Source organism: Macaca fascicularis, chromosome 7 (genome assembly GCF_037993035.2).
Source record: "Macaca fascicularis isolate 582-1 chromosome 7, T2T-MFA8v1.1".
Taxonomy (NCBI): domain Eukaryota; kingdom Metazoa; phylum Chordata; class Mammalia; order Primates; family Cercopithecidae; genus Macaca; species Macaca fascicularis.
In genome coordinates, this window is record NC_088381.1 from 30,011,433 (window position 1) to 30,030,523 (window position 19,091).

The 19,091-nt window shown below is 36.0% G+C and overlaps 1 protein-coding gene across 5 annotated transcripts in view; it reads right to left on the reverse strand.

The window, feature by feature from the left end:
* Nucleotides 1–19,091, reverse strand: part of WDR72 (WD repeat domain 72) — a 240,049-nt gene that overhangs the window by 63,547 nt on the left and 157,411 nt on the right. For all 5 annotated transcript variants that reach the window (XR_012416259.1, XM_073998488.1, XM_065547944.2 and 2 more), the window contains one exon: nucleotides 18,341–18,536. Coding sequence is in view for 4 of the 5 variants with exons in the window: in XM_073998488.1 (XP_073854589.1) it covers nucleotides 18,341–18,536 (196 nt within the window). In the remaining variant the exon portion in view is untranslated. The remainder of the gene's footprint in view (nucleotides 1–18,340; nucleotides 18,537–19,091) is intronic.

Consider the following 19,091-nt stretch of genomic DNA (forward strand, 5'->3'; position numbering starts at 1 on the left):
TATTTTAGAGAAAAAGCCTAAATGGGCAAGTTAACTATCCATTTACCTGCACTATTCCAAATTCTATCACTGAAGTCTCAGACCATCAGAAAATAATGTCTTAGACCACATTATCTTGGTCAATCAAAGACAAGACTTCTGAGATATGACTCAATACCATGTCATTTGATCTTACAGAAGGCTAATATAAAAAAACTGTCACGTTTAAGAGCATAGTTTGAACCTTTTAGAAAACTGGCTGGAGACACATTCTACCTTGTGTCATAGCACTGCTTTATATTGGATATATAAAGCAGTGTAATAAATTCCAGGAAAATAGTTCCAGGAAAGAATGTTTATCCTCATGGATGCATCTAGATATGTATGATGCCTTAATGGGAAACAATTTCTTTTCCCTAGTTGCCAGGACAAACTTAAGAAGCTACATTAAGTGAGAATAAGAGTCCGAAGTTTGTTTCAGAATGTTTGAAGTCCTTACTAATCCTTCCCCTTTATTTGTTTATTAAAGTTAACATTGGCTTTTAGGTTTTAGATAATTAGGAATAACCCAATTATAATAGTTTGTTTTTATTCTAGTGATAGGATTCTGGGTAATCACAATTTTTAAAATGCATTTCCCCCTTTTCTATAATATTATTTTGCTTTGTTACAAATACAATTTTTAAACATAAAGAGAATTCTCTCCATATCATAGATTTCGGTGGATATCTGCTTTCAAAATATTTTCACCGTCACCTATACCAGGACTTTAAATTTTAATTTTAGAAGTATGTTATTTGCATTTTAAATGCATATTGCAATTCTAGAATTCCCTGTCATCTATTTGTTTATCAAATGTACCTGGCACTGACCTAGGCACTGGAGATATAATAGTGAGCAAGTTAGACATATCCTCTTCTCTTCAGGAGCTTACAGTCTCATTGCAGCAGAAAAGAAACCAGGCAATGAAAACACAGGGTGGTCAGCGGTGTGATAGAAGTACAGGGTAGGCCGCCTAACACATACTAGGCAACAGAGAAGGCTTTCCAGAGGTTGCCCATGGCATGAAGATCTCAGGCAACAGTGGAAAAGGGGAAAGGCCTTTAGGCAGGAGGCTGCAGACTCCATAGGGCTGCCCTTCTCAGTGTTGTATCCTCAGGCCCTTGCTCGGTGCTTGGCTCACGGAAGGTACTGAAAATATATAAAATAAATAAATGAATGATGGGACAGCATATGCAGAGGTTGAGAGCCATGGGAGGTAATCGGTCCTTTGGAGGAACCCAGGGTTTGGTTGAGTCGTAGAGTTTGAGGTAGGTAGAAAGCGGTGAAATAAGACTAGAGAGACATCCAAAGCCCAGCTGTAAATGAGTCTTATGAATCATCTAAATAATCTGCACTTAATCCTAAGAGAAAAGAGAAGCTATATGTGCTTAAATGAATAAAACTTAAAACAAATAAATAAACAAACAGAACCCAGATCCCTGTTTCTTTTTCAGCAACTTGACCTTTGGTTAACTACTACCTGGATTCCCTTGGTAACTTGATAAAGACAGAATGTCAACTAAGTCTCAAAGTGACATTGCTGATAGCAAAAATGACCCCTCATTGGTAAAATGCATCTGGACTAGGAGAGACTATAAATGAACCATAAAAACCCGATTTCATAGCTTTGGGCTTCCCTGTGAGCAGGGAAGAAATTGTTGCAAGAGATATAAGGCTGTTAGCGAGATGACTTCCACAGCTGAACTGCTAGACTATTGCATGGACTCCTGATGAGGAAGGCCTGCTGCTGTGGTGAGCTACGGTTCCCGATCTCTGCCCTTTAGAGTAGACAAGTGCCAGGTGTGGCGTATGGTCACCTTGTGAAACTGCATGTTTAGGTGAGCCTAAGAAGAACCCCTGACAAACACTGCATCATTGAAGGGTTTTAAGTGGAGAGTTAATACAAATAGACTTTTACAGGATTTCTTTAGCTATTGAAGGCAAATGCCCCAGGACAGGTTACTGAAATAACACATTAACCAGAATTATTAATAGTCTTGCTGGAATCAAATGGAAACCTACAAAGAAGGGAGGAAAAAGCATCCTCCTTTTAAGTTTTACCTAAACCTAGAGGCTCTAAGCCCATCAAGTGGGACTTACAGGAATGCAAACTGCTTTCCCTGTCTTTTGGTGTGTGGTTCATCTGCCACTTAATGGAGAAAACATTAATCTGGACTGGCAAATAGGAACCACCAGAGGGAAAGGGCAAAATACTAAATAAGGACCACCAAGCCATTTTCAGAAAGCAGCAACTATCGAAAAGAGTCAGATGTGAAATGCTATCTCACCCCTTAACTAGCTGTTTGACTTTAAACAAGTCATCAGACTTCTCTGAGCCTCAGGTTTCTTGGCAGAAAGAACAAAGGACTCAGACTCAATGACCTGGAGATGATTTTGACTCAAGACTCTATGAGTCCTGTAATCTGAGTACCACTCATATGCCAAGTACTAGGCTAAGCTCTAACACCCCTCCTGCCCCTATAAAAAAAAAAGTTCCAAATCAGGTAAATATCAAATGCCTGTAATAGAAAGATCAAGGGCTGGGGCCAACGGCTGGAGTAGGTCTAGTTTAAGGTTGAAGTAAGGACTTCATAATGTCTCTCCACCCAAATGTCAGCCTGTTTAACATGATAATCGCATCTATCACTGAAACTTTATCATGTGCTTTGGACCCCTCATGTGGCTGGTACTACGGTAGGCTCTGCTAGGTGATAACCTAGCAGAAATTACCCAAGATAGCTGCCCACATGTCTGGAGTACTTACTGTAACATTTGCCCACCACAAACTCTCAGTGATTGCAGCTGATTGACAGAATTAATAGAGATAATAAATATTTTAGGACTCCCATATTCTTCAACTACCTTGAAGACAGACATAAAAATCCAGCATAATTTAAGCCTAAAATCTGAAACAAAATAATGCAAAGTGAAAAGAATAATTTCATTTAAAAAAGCTTGTCTCCAAGAAAATTAAGCACTTCCATATCTTGAGGGGATACTAAAATGTATTGATTGAGAATGCAGGAGAAAACCTCTGTTTTTACAAAAAGTTTTGAAGTAGGAAATTTTAGAGAAAAGAATTGCGTGTACTTCTAGGAAATCTCATCATGATCTCAGTGTAATAGCCATTTGCAAAAGAGCCCTGAACTGAGTCCATGCCAGGGAGCATTATTGGAAAATGGCCCAATCCAGCTACTTCCTGGAATTCCTCTTTGTGCTTCAGCAGCTAGCTTGGTATGCACTGGGCACCAAACAGAGGCACAGCGTCTTACAGAGCATGGGGAAACTCATTCCAGGATGATACAGTTTGCGATTTGTGACTTGAGCCTTGAAACAGGTAGAAGACAACAGCTCATGTTATCCAAATCACGAGATAAGCCTTAAAAAACAAAAGTACAACTAAAAGTGGCCATGGAAAAAATAAAATTGAGGTAATTATGGGGAGTATTTATTCCAAACAGCCACAATTTTATAGTGGGAGTTCGGGGATGCATAGAAAAACTAATACAGCCTCTGTTCTTATGAGGCTGCCCAGCATTTTCCAACCTGCATTCCATGGCATTGTAGTATTGCTGAGGGAATGACATAATTGCCTGATTTGAATTTTCTTTTTAAAAAAGTAGTTATAATTAATTATTTGTTTTAAGCAATTGTTTAGCTACTGTTAAATAATTGTGATTAAAAATGTAAATTTTGTATATTAAATTTAATAAACTTGGAAACCATAAACACATTGACTTATGCTCTCAAACAACAGTTTTTGTGCAGATTCAAGATTAATTTCTGTGCTTATACTTATATTTATGAATGTATCATTGATTAGAGAGAGAAAGTGTGTGTGTGTGTGTTTAACGTTAGTACTTAGCAGTTTTGCTCATGTAAAATTCTGTAAGCAGGCGCTATTGAAGTACTCTTCTGCTTTCTTCTGAATCAAAATTTTTTCACTACAATGTAACTAAAGCAATATACCAAAATGAAGTCGATCTTGAGACCAAAAGTTTATGTGATTGTCATCCATCTACCTTAATTTCAAATCTCATAATTCATTAAAATATTTACTATGTAAATTATTGGAAAATTAAACAAGATAGAGTTTTGTCGATTTTGCCAGTTGTTTCATTTTTACAAAATGTTTGGATGCTTATGAAAGTTTTAAAAGAGCAATTTGGATTCTTTCATAAACAATAAAAGGAATCTAGTCATTGGTAAAATTTAGAAAGTTCTGTACTTTACATAGGAGATGGAAGATAGAAGTTACTGATGAACCTTAGCACTAATTTTCTGATATTTTGCAAATTTTCAATTATTGCTGTGTAGAAGATCCCATATGAAGATGACAAAATGCTAACTCACTTCGCAGACCAGCAATTATTTTGAAATACCTTTCTGCTATTATGCAACAACATGTACGGAGATAGCACACAGCTCTTATCTCTGGCAATAAGAAATGGAAAATTTTGGAGCTTGCGATCTAAAATTGTACGTTATATTAGAAAAACTCCATAAAGATTTACTTGACTTTTTCCATGTCTAGATTTGAGAAAAGGAATTACTAATTTTGAATTACTGCTATACATTAAAATAATAGATTAAAACATTTAAAATTTATAATTATGGCTTGTGAATTTGAGAAGACGAGGATTGGGCAAGGAAGACAGGGAAAGTGTGACTATATTCAATGCAACTCTGAAGGGAAATCTGCCAATTGTAATATATAAAGTGACTTATGATGCCTTCACCCTCTTCATACAGTTGTTATAACTGGAGCATCTAAGTGCTTTGTACCATTAGTCACTCCTGTATTGCAGTTTCATTCTTACATTTTGTAGTACCTTTTATACTTGTGATTTATGCCTACAGAATAACTAGGAAAACCATATATGTTTTACATACAGTTTCCAGAAAGAGACAGAACTTGGCTAAGTAAAGTTATTTTTTAAATCCAGTTCTGTAATGGTGTTACAGGACACGTGGTTTTCCAGTAAAACCTACTCCTGTAGTTTCACTTTCCCTGCATAGACCTCTTCCCGGGCCGTACTGCTTTCTTAAGCTATATCATGGTGGAATCTTATCCTTCATAATGTTTTGGAGAAAGCTGAGGGTGGCGCCTGCACAATTTGATTTGGTGTAAAAATACACACCAAATCTGATTTCTGTTACATTAAGGCATTCTCTGACAAAATATACAGAACAAGAAATGAAGTGAATTGTGTTTTAGAAAAATCTTATGAGCTTGTTTCCCCGAATACCTGACCACTAATTTTAAAAAATGAATCAAAAACCCACTTTAATTGAATATTTAATAGATGATTTAATGGTCAAGTTAAGATACATTTTAACTGCTAAATATAAAAATGATTTGTGTTTGCTTACTGGAAATATTTGTAATATAAGCCAACATATATAATAAACTAATATTTAAAGCAAATTTACTACGAAGAAATGAAATGACTATTTTCAATTTATAAACATTGTACATTCATCAAACTATATTTTTGACTAATAGTTGGCTTTTATAATATGAATATCATAACAGTGGATTGCCATTAACAGTAGAAATAGTTTAACTCATTTTTTAAAAGGGCAATATATTTTACTTTAAAATGAACCACTGGAAATATAAAAATGGCAATATTCTCCTATGGAAAGGCCCAAATGTAGCTAGAGTAAAATATATCACTTTTTATAAATAAACGAGTTTATTGTCTTGTAAATTCCATCCTCTACATAATGCCTCATGTACTAGGGTGATATACAGAAAAGAATCTGGGGTTGGCAAATAGGATGGAGCATGTAATCCAGTCTAGTGCCATTCTCCAACAAGTTATTTAATCAGAGTAAAGCTAGACAAGTGTAGTGTACCTCAGTGTTCCTCCCAATAAAGTGGGCCAAGAATTACTTCATTTGATATATGAAAAAATAAACAAAAAAGACATGCTAAAATGTTTTGAAAAGTAACATGTTGTATAAGTAGAAAAGGCATGCTAATCATTTGAAAATAACTCATCTAATTTGTTTTAGTATCTAAGAATAATGGTAGAATAGATATTTCAGGTTTCTGAAATTGCTGTTTCTTCACAGTACATTTTGAATAAACTTTACTTAATTTGGAAAGTTTGAAATATGAAGTCCCTAAGGAAATTCTGAAAACTCCTTTGCATTCCTCAACGTTAAACACAAATACATTATGGTGTCTGATGTTACCACCACCTGGAGATTCCCTGATATTTTTACCATGGGGGGGAAAAAGGTGTATTAAAACATTTCTTTTACTTCTAGCATTATAGGAATCCCAGGCATAGGGCAATAAATACGTTACTGATACCCACAGGTGAGCAGGCAATTCTGTCCTGTGTTACAGGTACTTTGTCATTACCTTCTGAAACACTGTTTCACAGTGCAGGGTATGTTATATAAAAAATAAATGATGCTGCCAAATTTTAGCGGTTTCAAAGAAACATAAGTCAATGGCATAAGGGAAGTAGGTGACGTAATGACTCTAGAATTAAGTAGATGGCTTGAAGAGATGGATCATGAAGCTTAACCTTTGAAATTATTCATTGAATATTAATATAAACACATGGAAAAACACACTTCTAAGATGCTTTGCTAAAATTCTATTTATTAAATCAAAATTTTTTAAATGACAAAGAGAGATAATATATCCTATTCCTGGAAAACGTCTAAGAACAAACATCTAATAATCTGGTCTTACTTAATGTTTCAGTTAAGGGTTTTTGTAGAGCAGGAGGTTAATAATGTCTAAACAATTACACGAAAAAAGGAAAGGGAAAAATTGACAATGAAACCCAAACTTGTCAATAAATGGTAAATTATTACAGATGAATCAAAGGAGATGAAAAATCAGACCAAATATTAATTTATACAAATTGGAAAAGATTTAAAAACTGATTCAAAGAGGATGGGCAATTGAGACAACGACCAAACAAAGAAAGACAAATAACCTCAAATTGACTTGAAGAATCACAGCAACTCAGAAGGTGTTACTAATGAGATCTGAACTTTGATGATCCTAATAGGCATTTGGTGTTGTTTGGTCTAAAAGCGAGGAGGCAAGCTTTCTCTCCCCTCTGTAATGTGAACAAAATTTCTTTCTCCATATAGGACATGGAGCACTAATGGTTCATCTAAATAAGCTACATTTATGAAGGCAGAAAAAAAATTATAAGACAATTTAAAAAATTAAGAAAAATAAATACTGCTCTCCAAATAAAACACTAAACAGAAAGATACTCCAACAAAATTTGGACACAGGGTTGCTTTCTACCTTCTGCTTTTATCAGTTTCTGCTTTGCACTGAAAGTGTCTTGCATCTCTTAAGATAATTTTAATGTCTCTCTCTCTTTCAGAAAAAGGTTCCACAGCAGAACCTTTTCATTCCAGGTATCTCACCTTCTGAACCCAGCTTGGAGTATCCCCATTCCCATGTCCTGCCCGCACCAAAATCACCCCATCTCCTGACCATGCCATACTGCCCTGCGTTGGTATCTGTCTCCATGTTATTCCCTTTGCCTCAGATGCCCTTCTTGCATGAAGCCCTTTCCAACTAGTGTCAGTTGGGTCTCCCCAGAAGCAGATGTGAGATGAAATTAGAAATGCAAACGTTTATTGGGAAGTAACACCCATGAAAGAAAAAGGGCAAAAGTAGGATTATGTACATTGTGACCTTTAATATCTCATTCACATCCCCTAGAAATCATTTACTCTTCTTCTAAAAGTGCCTACATCCCCCACTTCTCTCCTATGAAAAAGGATATATAAGTTTTTAAATCTCATTGGGTGTATTAGTCTATTTTCACAGTGTTATAAAGAAATACCCAAGACTGGGTAATTTATAAAGGAGAGAGGTTTAGTTGACTCACAGTTCTGCAAGGCTGGGGAGGCCTCAGGAAACTCACAATCATGGCAGAAAGTGAAGTGGAAGCAGGCACCTTCTTCACAAGGCAGCAGGAGAGAGAGGTGCAAGCAGGGGAAATGCCAAATGCTTATAAAACCATTAGATCTCATGACAACTCCCTCACCATCATGAGAACAGCATGGAGGAAACCACCCCTGTGATCCAATCACCTCCCTCTCTTTACATGTGGAGATTACAGGTCCCTCCCTCTACACATGGGGATTACAATTAGAGATGAGATTTGGGTGGGGACACAGAGCCAAACCAAATAATTGAGCTATTGGGTACTCACTTTCCTGTGATGCCCTCATGCATATAATAAATTGGTATGCCTTTTCTCCTATTAACTTGTCTACTGTCTGTCTATTTCAGCAGACTCACTTATCAAAGCTCCAGAGAGTATAGAGAAGTTTCTCTTACCCTTCAGGCTCCATCAGTCTAACAGAAACTCTAAAGCAAAGAATGCCTGTGAAAAGAGGTCAACATGGGCCAGAAACGGCGAGGCTCTGTTATCACCATCTTGCTCAGCCATTGTCCCAAGAAGAGTGTGGCCTCTGCTCCAATGCTGGGTCAGATGTTGAAGGCACTAACAATTGGAAGCTGTCAGATAGCCATATTCTTCACATCTGGGAAAGGAGTCCTCTCTTGAAGAGGGATTTTAGCAGTACATCTCTTCATGTCTGCCACACAATTATTCTCTAACACACATGTGAATGTCTATTCCTATGTGAAGCCTCTAAAATTCATTCCCAGGCAGTTGGTGGCTCTCTACGCCTTTACCGCAATGTGAATGTTAATTTCTCATACCACACTGTGTCCTCACTATTTTTACAGTTTTCTCTCTGCCTTTTGGAAGGTAGAAACCACATCATGGTCTTCTCAGATTTCCAGTACATAGCTTGGGAAACATAGTACCTAATAAAATATATTCAAAAGAGGGAGTGATTTGATGGCTGGACTTACCAGCTGTATAACAGACCAGACTGGTTGATCCAGAGATACTAAGGGATATACCTCATGTATGTGAAAGTGAAAGGTATTAGGAAGTTCTTAAAAACTAATTTCAATGTACTTTAAATACTAATGAACTATTGGACTTTAAGGATAACATGTATCAAAAATTAGCATGTTGTAAGCCAAAGTTTTGAAATTATGTTCCCAATCATAAATCTAATCACAATCATAAGCAGATTACATGAACCTATCTGTGGATCTCTTTCCATCCATTATTCTCACTTCCAGTTTTCTCTTTCAATTTACAGACTGGGAAACGGTCCATCTAATTTTAAGATTCTAAGATGTACTGTGTTTATTCTGTATTGTAAAATAATAATTTAATTTCAGTTGTAAATTTTAGAGTTTTCTTTGATGACCTTTTTAGGCAAGGCTTAACAGTTCAGTAACATATACTCTTCATTTAATCAGCCAACAATGTTTACTCTCTGCTAGGCCCAAAGCTAAGCTGTGAGGACATAAAGATGAAAGTGAATGAATAGGGTAAGAAGCCCTCTTTCTAATGGTGGAGACAGAATAGCAGATGATTCACTACATGGATTGGGGAGTGCTATAATACCTAAAGGGTACACAAGGGAAAAAGAAAACATGGGAGAGAAAGAAAAGGAACTTCTTGAGTCAGTGTGAGTTACTCTTTTGGTTTCATCTCCTTCTGAACTTTTAAAGGGAAGTAGGACAGAAACAAAGTCCTTAAGAATGTCTAGAATCCCTCTAGAATCCCTTTCTCTAATGCAGTTCTCAGTAGGGTTGGTACTGCCCCCTAGGGGGAGGCTTTGGAAACTGCCAAAGTGAGGCACTGGGTTTCTCAATGATTGTAGAGACACTTATTGGCATTTGGTAGTCAGGCACCAGAGACGCCAGATGGCCTGCAATGCTTAGGAACGCCTTTCACAGTGAATAATTGTCCTGCTCGGTTTTCAAATATTCCACTGATCATTCATGAAAAGAAAAGCTTTGTGTGTAATTTCCCAAGTCCAGAACATAACTTTGTTTTACATATAACCCTGGAGGAATCTTTCAAGGCTTTTAATATACCTTGAATTTTCTAAGAAGGCCACTACCCTGTATACTAAGGAATGGCCACATTTTGCTACTACTGTCCAAAATTTTGCAAAGAAAATCTATTTTAGATACCCACATCACTGACAGAACCACCACACACACAGACATCTGCATCAATAGCAGTGGTCTTATGTATACCACAGCATGTTATATAACAGTATGTTACTATATCTTTTAGTGTAGTCATGCCCAGGATTTTGCACATAATACTTTACTATAAGTTACTTACTATTTTTTTTCCTTTAAATGTTCTATAAATGACGTATGTAGGTAGGTTATATTGCTTATAAATGTTATTTTAAGATTATCGAGGAAGCATTACAAAATATTGGCTAGGACTGAGAGCATTGAGATCCACTACAATTACTTTTTCTAAAATTTCAAGACTGACCTCATTCTAATGAGAAGAAACATGTGAGGCTGGAAGTTTATATAGACCATGTTCTTATGCATATTCAACTACCAAGGAGCATTTTTACATTATCCCTAGATTGGCAGGGCTGCCTGGCTGGAGGACAGATATTCTGCACAGATAGACATAAAGGGCTCATGCTCATCTGCAGCAGGTAAAAGAGAGAACTAACAACTCTTCTTTGAACTGTCTTCATATCTTGTAGCTTATTCTCAGGGGGTTGAAAATGAAATACTCTGCCTTGGTTTTTGCCTTCAAATACTTGTCAGCATTAATTTTTCCTGGTGGCTCTCTAGACAGATAAATTGCTCTTGAACAAAGTAGATAAATTTGAGGCAATGCCCCTGGATTAACACTTTAGAAGAAAACCATCATCCTTATAATCATCATTTCCATTCTCTTTTTAGTACAGACTATTAACATATTATTTAGCATTTCTTTCATTCTGTCTTGGACCAGAGTTCTTTGACAGATGTCTGTCATTGTCATTTATTACACATCCACTCACTCAGGCAACAAACATTTAATGAACACCCTCATGCACCATGTGGTCCACTTGCTGCTGGGAGCACAAGATTAGTAAGTTCCAACTTTTGCCCTCAAGGAGTTCACAGAGTTGGGAAAGAAAGGCAAATAAATAAGCAATTAGAATTCCAGGTAATATACAGTATTTTAGAAGGTTATAAAAGGAGTGTAGAAAGTAATATAAATGAAAATGTCAGCACCTAACATTGAACCTTAGACATAGTAAGTGCTAAAAAAGAAATGTTTTGAAGTTATTCAAATTGTTCCAAGGCTGAAAATTGGGCAGGTAAATTGAAGAGTTAAAATGGAAGGATAAGGCTCCAGCTAGCAAGATAATTGACATTCTGATGGGAATGGGATATTCCAAGGGCGTTGGGACAAATGAATAATTTTTCCTTCAGCCAACATTTCTCTAGCAATTGCCACATACTAGATACTGTGCTATCTGCTGAGAATACAAAACTCTCTAAATCACTTGTTTTTCTCTAAAGGAATTTAATCCCTCTATTTACCAAACCTGTCTTTAGAACTATGAATACATATCCATATTGGCTGACAGAATTGCATTTGATGGAGGAACTAATGTCACACAAATTCCCAGGCTCAGAAGTAGAATGAATCATTAGTGGAGGCTAACCCAGGCCAGCCAGGTTGCAAAGACGGCTCTGTGTCAGCAGCATGAGGGCTATTGGTTACAAGAGATCAGGAATGAGCCAGAAGTCCATAGGGAGATGATGAGTTAGAACACAATATGTGAATCTAAATACTGAGGAAACAATGTTTGAGGCAGTGGCTCCTTAGAAACTTCTGTGGATAAACTGTAACCGAATAAGGAGTGAGGCAAGTTTCAGGCAAGGCTCAGGCCTCTAAAAATATCAAACTGAAATCAGATCATGACAGAGTGAGCAGTCAAGAGTGAACTAACTATCACTAACAGAGTCTTCTGGAGGGTTACAAACCAGATTCATTCATATGTCTATTTTTTAATTTTTTGTGAGCTTGCTGTGTATACATCTCATGGTCCTAGGATGGTGACTCTCAGATAACACAAATTTCAGTGTGTGTTCAAGACTTTGTTTGGATGCTAAAGAACAGCAATCGGCTGGTTTTCCTCCACTACCTCTTCTCTTACTAATTAGGAATTGGCTGAATCTTCAGTACAAACTATCTCACTTTCCATCCATTCATCCATTCACTCAATAAACACTTATTATCAGCTTTGAGGTAAGAGACCATTTTAGGTGATGGAAGGAAAAAAGATAAATAGACCTGATCCCTGTCCTTGAAGGGTCAGTGTCGGGAGGCCAGCCTCAGCTTCGGAGAACGATAGTGCAAAACACATTGATTTCAGTGACAAAATCTAGATCACTTTTTCTTTGTCAATAATTTAAATGGGTATGCAGACAATAATCAATAAAGTGGTGGCTGCACGACGGTTACCAAAGAAATATTTAACTCAGTTCCTCAATCCGACTATCTCCGGGAAGAGCCGGGTTGGCATTCTGACTGCTCATGAGGAAAAAAGATGATGAAATACTCTAGTTTTTCATATGCCAAGATGAAAATCATCAATCTCAATCTCCGTGGAAGATGAAACTACTTTTAGAAAAGAGCAGTGAACTCTTATCAGTCTTTCTAAGGTGATGCGATCTTTAAGATGATACAGAGAGGGCAGAAAGAGTAAAGAAGTTCAGAGGAATTTATATGGGCAAAAGGGAAATGATGAAATTTCTCTCTCAATTTTATAAGGTGCTAAAAATAAGACAGGATATATATTAAACCCAAATGACTACAATGCTTTTTGAAAGATATATACCTTCTGATGTAGCATAAGTTAAGTTTGGCAATGCCATTTACGTCTTGTTTTCTCAAGCTTGCATTATTCCTATTATCTTTAAACCACGGTTTCTTGACAGAGAACTGTCAAGCATCTTGTCTATTTTCTGGTGATTAGTTTAGTTAAAAACTATAAAATAAAATCTATAGGTTACCTAAACAGGTACACTTGAAACTGAACACGCCAAGGATTCCTTTTGTGGATTCAACCTTCCATTATATCTTTAGCACACCTAGAATACCATATGTAACAACGTACCACCCAACATGGGGGCCAAGTCACGACACCACAGTCAGTCATGTATCACTGTGCTTTGCCCCTAAACCACAGGTAATGTGATCCCATTACAATTTGTGCCACTAGTGTGCTTAAAAGATTTCCCATACCACACTAGAGAGAAAGCCCCAGACCTCACTATCACATACAAGGCCTTCTATGATGTGTCCTCCATTACTTCTCTGCTCCTTGATTACACGTACCACACAGGCCCTTCCTAAATGACTTCTGTGGCCATAAAGAAGAACTCACTTAGTCTGGAGATCTTAAGAGTAAATGGAAAAAAGATGCGCTTGCTCCAAAAAATGGCAGTCAGGGAAGAGTTTCCCTGTAGGGTAGTCACAAAGCCTTTCCACAAGTAGATATCCTTCTGGAAAATTCAGCAGGCCAAGAAAGCCTGCCCTGGGCCCGTACTTCTGCAGGGCAGGATCACCAAAATGTTTCTGTTGAATGGATTTTTACTGTCTTGATTTACAATAAATGCGTGGTTTTATTTAAACAAAAAACACATTTTTATTATTTAATTTTCTATATAAGTCTTTGAAAATGATACATGCAATAAAGATTATTTGCAATACACATATTTGATGCATCATTTTCAAACCACATGGTTTAGCATGAAATTTAAATTCAGCCAATAATTCCAAGGTGACAGTTTTATCTACAAAGCCTCCATTTCTAGTTCAACCAATTTATTTAATGGAACAATTTAGAGCACTTGTTTAAACTGATCCAAATAACATTCAAAAGAAAGTAAAGGGAAATAACTTTCAAATGCAATTTAATAATAGAAACGATTGCTGTTTTTAAAGCAATGAATCTAAGCCTCAAATGTGTTAATTGTACAAGTTCTTATTAAAGAGATTCAAGGAAGATAGCAATGTAATCATTATAAAAACATAAACTTAGATAAAATCTGCCATTTTTCCATAAAACACAGATACACAAATATTAAGACCACAAATAAAATACATGCTGTGAAGTGTAACAGGAGAAAACACTGAAAAATAAGACAAAATTATAGGTTTAAATATACATTATGCTTTAACTCTCACTTCATTGGATTTCCATTGCTTTCTAGACACATTCTCTACAAATATTTCCAGACACCTGGTGATTTTCTTTATTATGAGGGTTGAGATGGCAATAATTAAGTACTCTGCATTTCCTTTGGCAAAAGAAAGCATGATTTATGAGAAAAGAATAAAAATCTAAGAAAAACACTTAACAAATTACTCAATTTTTATATCAAACTGATTCAGGATAAATTTCTTCCATGTTGCAAGTATGGAAAATATAGCTTACTGGATAACAGCACGGTATTTTAAGAGAATATCTGGGTTTTCTTCCCTGTTTTTAGTAATTTTGTGTCTGTAGGCAAGACACATAACCTCTCTTAAGTCTTAGTTTATTCATTTTGCAAAGGGGGTAGTAATAGGAAGTATGTCTCAAAGAGTAAGATGTATACCACCGGTGGTATTTAAGACAGCTGGTGTGGCAACGTGGGCAGATTGCTGGAGCTCAGGAGTTTGAGACCAGCCTGAGTAACATGGTGAAACCCCATCTCTACAAAAAATGCAAAAATTAGCTAGGTGTGGTGGTACACATCTGTAGTCTCAGCTACTTAGGAGGCAGAGGTGGGAGGATCACCTGAGCTGGGAAGACTGAGGTTGCAGTGAGCCAAGATCACACCATTGTACACTAGCCTGGGTGACAGAGTGAGGCACTGTGTTGAAAAGGAAAAAAAAAAAAAAGAAAGATAGCTGGTGTGGTGATAAACTTATTTTTAAAAATGTATCTCAACACAATTTTAATGTGTATGATAAAAATATAAAATTCGTATATAAAATAAAAAAATAAGTAATTTCTCAGGACAAACCTAGCTAGCATGATGGGAATCTCTCTTTCTCAGAGTATAGTTCTTTTCAGTTGTACTTTGAAATTTCACTTCAATGAACACGAACATTTTAAAAACGGTAAAGAACATTTTAAAAACTAAATGTCAGAAGAAGGGTCTTAGGGTTCATGTGGATTGTGTCAGAATTAAAGGAAATGGTGAGCTAAATTTCATAAGGTACTCAGCAAAGCATTGGAATATATTAAAAACTCAGTGACTTATTGCTGCCATATTACTATAATCCTAATAAATCAAATATACTCCATTTAGCATAAAAGAAGTTTGAGTATCTGTGTATAGCAAAACCATCATCTTTTACTTTCCAAATGATTTATAAATAATATGTACCACCAAGAAACCAAGAAAGAATAAAGGAAATGAAGAAACAAGGGGAGGGACAGGAGCTCACAGAGGACAAATAAGCAAAGAGCTGATGCAATTAAATGACATATACAATTTGCCATAATAATATTTTGCAAAATGACATACGTTGCAATGATTAGGCTAAGTAAATCTGCCTATGAAATTTGAGGAATTACTACACACCCAGTGAATAGCACCTATATAATCATATTACATTTTGTCTCAGGACATTAGAAATAAAGAAAACAGTTTTCAGGTTATGTTTTCTAGAAATTCTATCAACCAGCCTGGGCAACACGGTGACATCCCATCTGTACTAAAAATAAAAATTTAACCCCGTCTCTACTAAAAAATACAAAAAACTAGCCGGGCGCGGTGGCGGGCGCCTGTAGTCCCAGCTACTCGGGAGGCTGAGGCAGGAGAATGGCGTGAACCCGGGAGGCGGAGCTTGCAGTGAGCTGAGATCCGGCCACTGCACTCCAGCCTGGGCGGCAGAGCGAGACTCCGTCTCAAAAAAAAAAAAAAAAAAAAAAAAAAAAAAAAAAAAAAAAAAATTTAAAAAACCCCAAAAAACTAGCTTATAATGGTGGTGCTTGCCTGTAGTCCCAGCTACTCAAGAAGCTGATGCAGGAGGATCATTTTAGCCCAGGAGGTGGAAGTTGCAGTGAGCTATGATCATGTCACTGCACTCCAGACTGGGCGACAGAGCCTGCCTCAAAAAAAAAAAAAAAAAAATCCTATCTAAGGCAGTACATACCACTAAAAAGAAAATCTAAAAACATTTCCTGTAATTTTACTAAGTTCTTGTGAATAGCGTTTTTTAAAATAAGCATTTTCACAAAAAGAAAAGGGCAATATTAATATGAAATATAATACTACTTGGATAGTTCTCTCTTCAATGTATTTTATGTGTCTCCCATTTAATTGCAATTGTAGTTAACATTTTCCTGCAGATAATTATTTCTGAAAATAATATATGCCCAGCATTTTGTGAATATGTTTTGTTCCTTTAAACAAAGTATTCTAAATTTCATCCACCAACACATAAAGTGGCTGTAATATTCTGGTGTTCTAATTCTTATCACAAATTAACCACAAATTTTCTTTTACCATAGGCAAAGAAAGGACTATTTAATAATTAATTGAAAGAGAATTAATACCACACTTTAATCCAAATGTCTTTAGTCATAGTAAGACTAAATTCTCTACTATCAACAGTTCTTTCTCTAAAGATGTAGTCCGGCCATGTTGCCCAGGCTGGACTCAAACTCCTAGGTTCAAACCATTCTCCCAACTCAGCCTCCCAAGTAGCTGGGACTGCAGGCACCTGGCTAGTATCCTTATCCTGTAAGAATGTACTGGGGACAGAATTGGGCACAATCTGGTGAAATCTCAAATATGAGTAACCCAAGTGACAGAAAAATTCACCTAAAGTTTCACTTTGATGGCTGACCAACAGTTTCTTACCTGGAAAATGGGGCTCTGGGCCAATGAATAAGGTAGGCTCTCAAGATTAGGGAGAAAATTCAGAAATGACATCTACTGAGAGTTAACACACAATGAACAAATAACACTGGTTGTCTTGGGAGAGATGGAGGAAACCTATCAATGACACTACGGATGGCCTTCCATATGTATCAAAAACGCAAATGTAGTCACTCAAAATTAATTAAAAAGCATTTTTTCTACTTCTTGCTTAAAATATGTAATACAACTATAATTATGTGGTATGATGAAACAGGAGCTTTTTTACAGAGGTGAATTTACCAGATCACTAAAACTAATTTTTGGAAACAAACATGCAAATGACTTAAAATAACCATCTGGCTTTATCAAATTATTAATTGAATTTACCATAATCAGCAACTGTCCTGGCATTAAAACATATTCTACCTGTTTTGATCTCTAGCCTTCGTTAAATATGCCTTTTCATTTCTCTCTACATAACACTCTCTAATCAGTAATCTCATAAAAACAATGAGAAGAAATCATTAAGTATTTCCAAGAATGACACCCATTTTAAGATTTAACATTTTATATTTAGTAACATTGTTCCTAGTCCTGAATAAATTAAAAGAAAACCCTTTGTGAGAGATAAAAGAAGTACTTAACAATTTGACCGCCTGTAATATGTAAATTTATAACATGTTTTCCTGACAAAAACACACGTTTAATCACATGATCAATTAGCGTATTCATCAAAAGCTTACAATAAAGTTGAAAATTAAAGTTGTACTTTTTTTTTACAGTTTTTAATTTTTTTCAAGTAACAGCTAACAGTATGATAAAAATCATAGACCATTTTACAACATAAATTTAGACTCACTTGTTGGCCCTAAACCATAAACGTTATCATTAGGAAGTGACAGTGATGAAGTTTGTTATAAAATCAAATGATCCAACTCTAAAAATAGTTTAATTTTTATATGATACTTCTGTTGCCCAGAAAAGGAAAATTGGCACATGACTTTTATCGAGGTACAAAGTAAAAGCAAATTTCCCCATTATGGTTACAGTATTCCTGTAATATATATCCTATTAAGCTATTGTTGTTAATTCTGCTTTCGCTTTTAATTGCTTAACTTCAAAACACTGTTATAAATAATACAAGCTGTTCTTCTAGCAAATATTTATTATTATAATAGGATCCAGAAGTTCTTTAAACATTTGACAATTACAAGAGGAAATCGATAGCGGAATAGGTCAGAAACAGGGCACTTGGCTCAGTTCTTGCAGAAATGATATACTGTGAACTTATATTTTCAACACTCTCTAAGTAGCAATGCTCCTCAAGTTATGATGGTGTTACTTCTGGATAAACTTATCCTATGACCTTTTCAACTTACAATGGGTTTATCCGGATATAACCCCATCATAAGTCAAGGAGACTAGTGAATGTCTATCACTTTTGCACCATAATATAATCGAAAATCGTTAAGTTGCACCACCATAAGTTGGAGACTCTATAGTAGAAAAGTTTTGTTGAAAGAGTATGCCAATAAATTTTGTACTTACTTTGCAGAGGCAAAGTGTTTCTAATACACTGTAACTCTAGTTCCTCTGTCCATTCCAGCTTTGGCAGCATCTGCTTCATCTCACAGTTACCATTCTCTGCCATGGACACTGGTTGACTATTGACTGGTATCTTTCCCAAACACTTCATGTGTTGTTGAACTTCCGCCAAGAGAACAGCTTGTATCGCTTCAGTTACCTGTAAGGTATTTTTTTAAGTGAATTATTTTTAGTATTATTACAAATGCTTAGGTATGTTGCAAAAAATCCAAAGCCCGGAATTTAAATTTGAACAGGTTTCCATAAACAATAACTTTTCATTCTTCTAGCATTAGCATCCACAACAACTGAAATGTACGTAGCAACAAATGGCACCCAGACTTTCACGCTGTTCTTTTTTTTTTTTTTCCTTTGGCAATGCAAGAGATTCTAAAAGGATACTTGAGGGGCATTTTTTTAAAGTCCAGAATGTCAAACATTACACTATGGGACAAAGAGGAGTTTTCAATTATTTTTCCTATTTTCGTTTCCACCAGAAGATAAAGGAAATTCATTTGAATGTATCCTATGGCTCTTAAAGACATGGTTAGATCCTCAAACTATGTATAGCTCCAAAGCATTATTTAAACAAAACACTGCATTTAAACTATGCTTTACACAGAAAATTAAAGAAATGACTTTAATAACAAATCTCACTAAATTTTGTGTATACCTATGTGGTTTTACATATATTAAGGTATTGCAAGGCACGTCT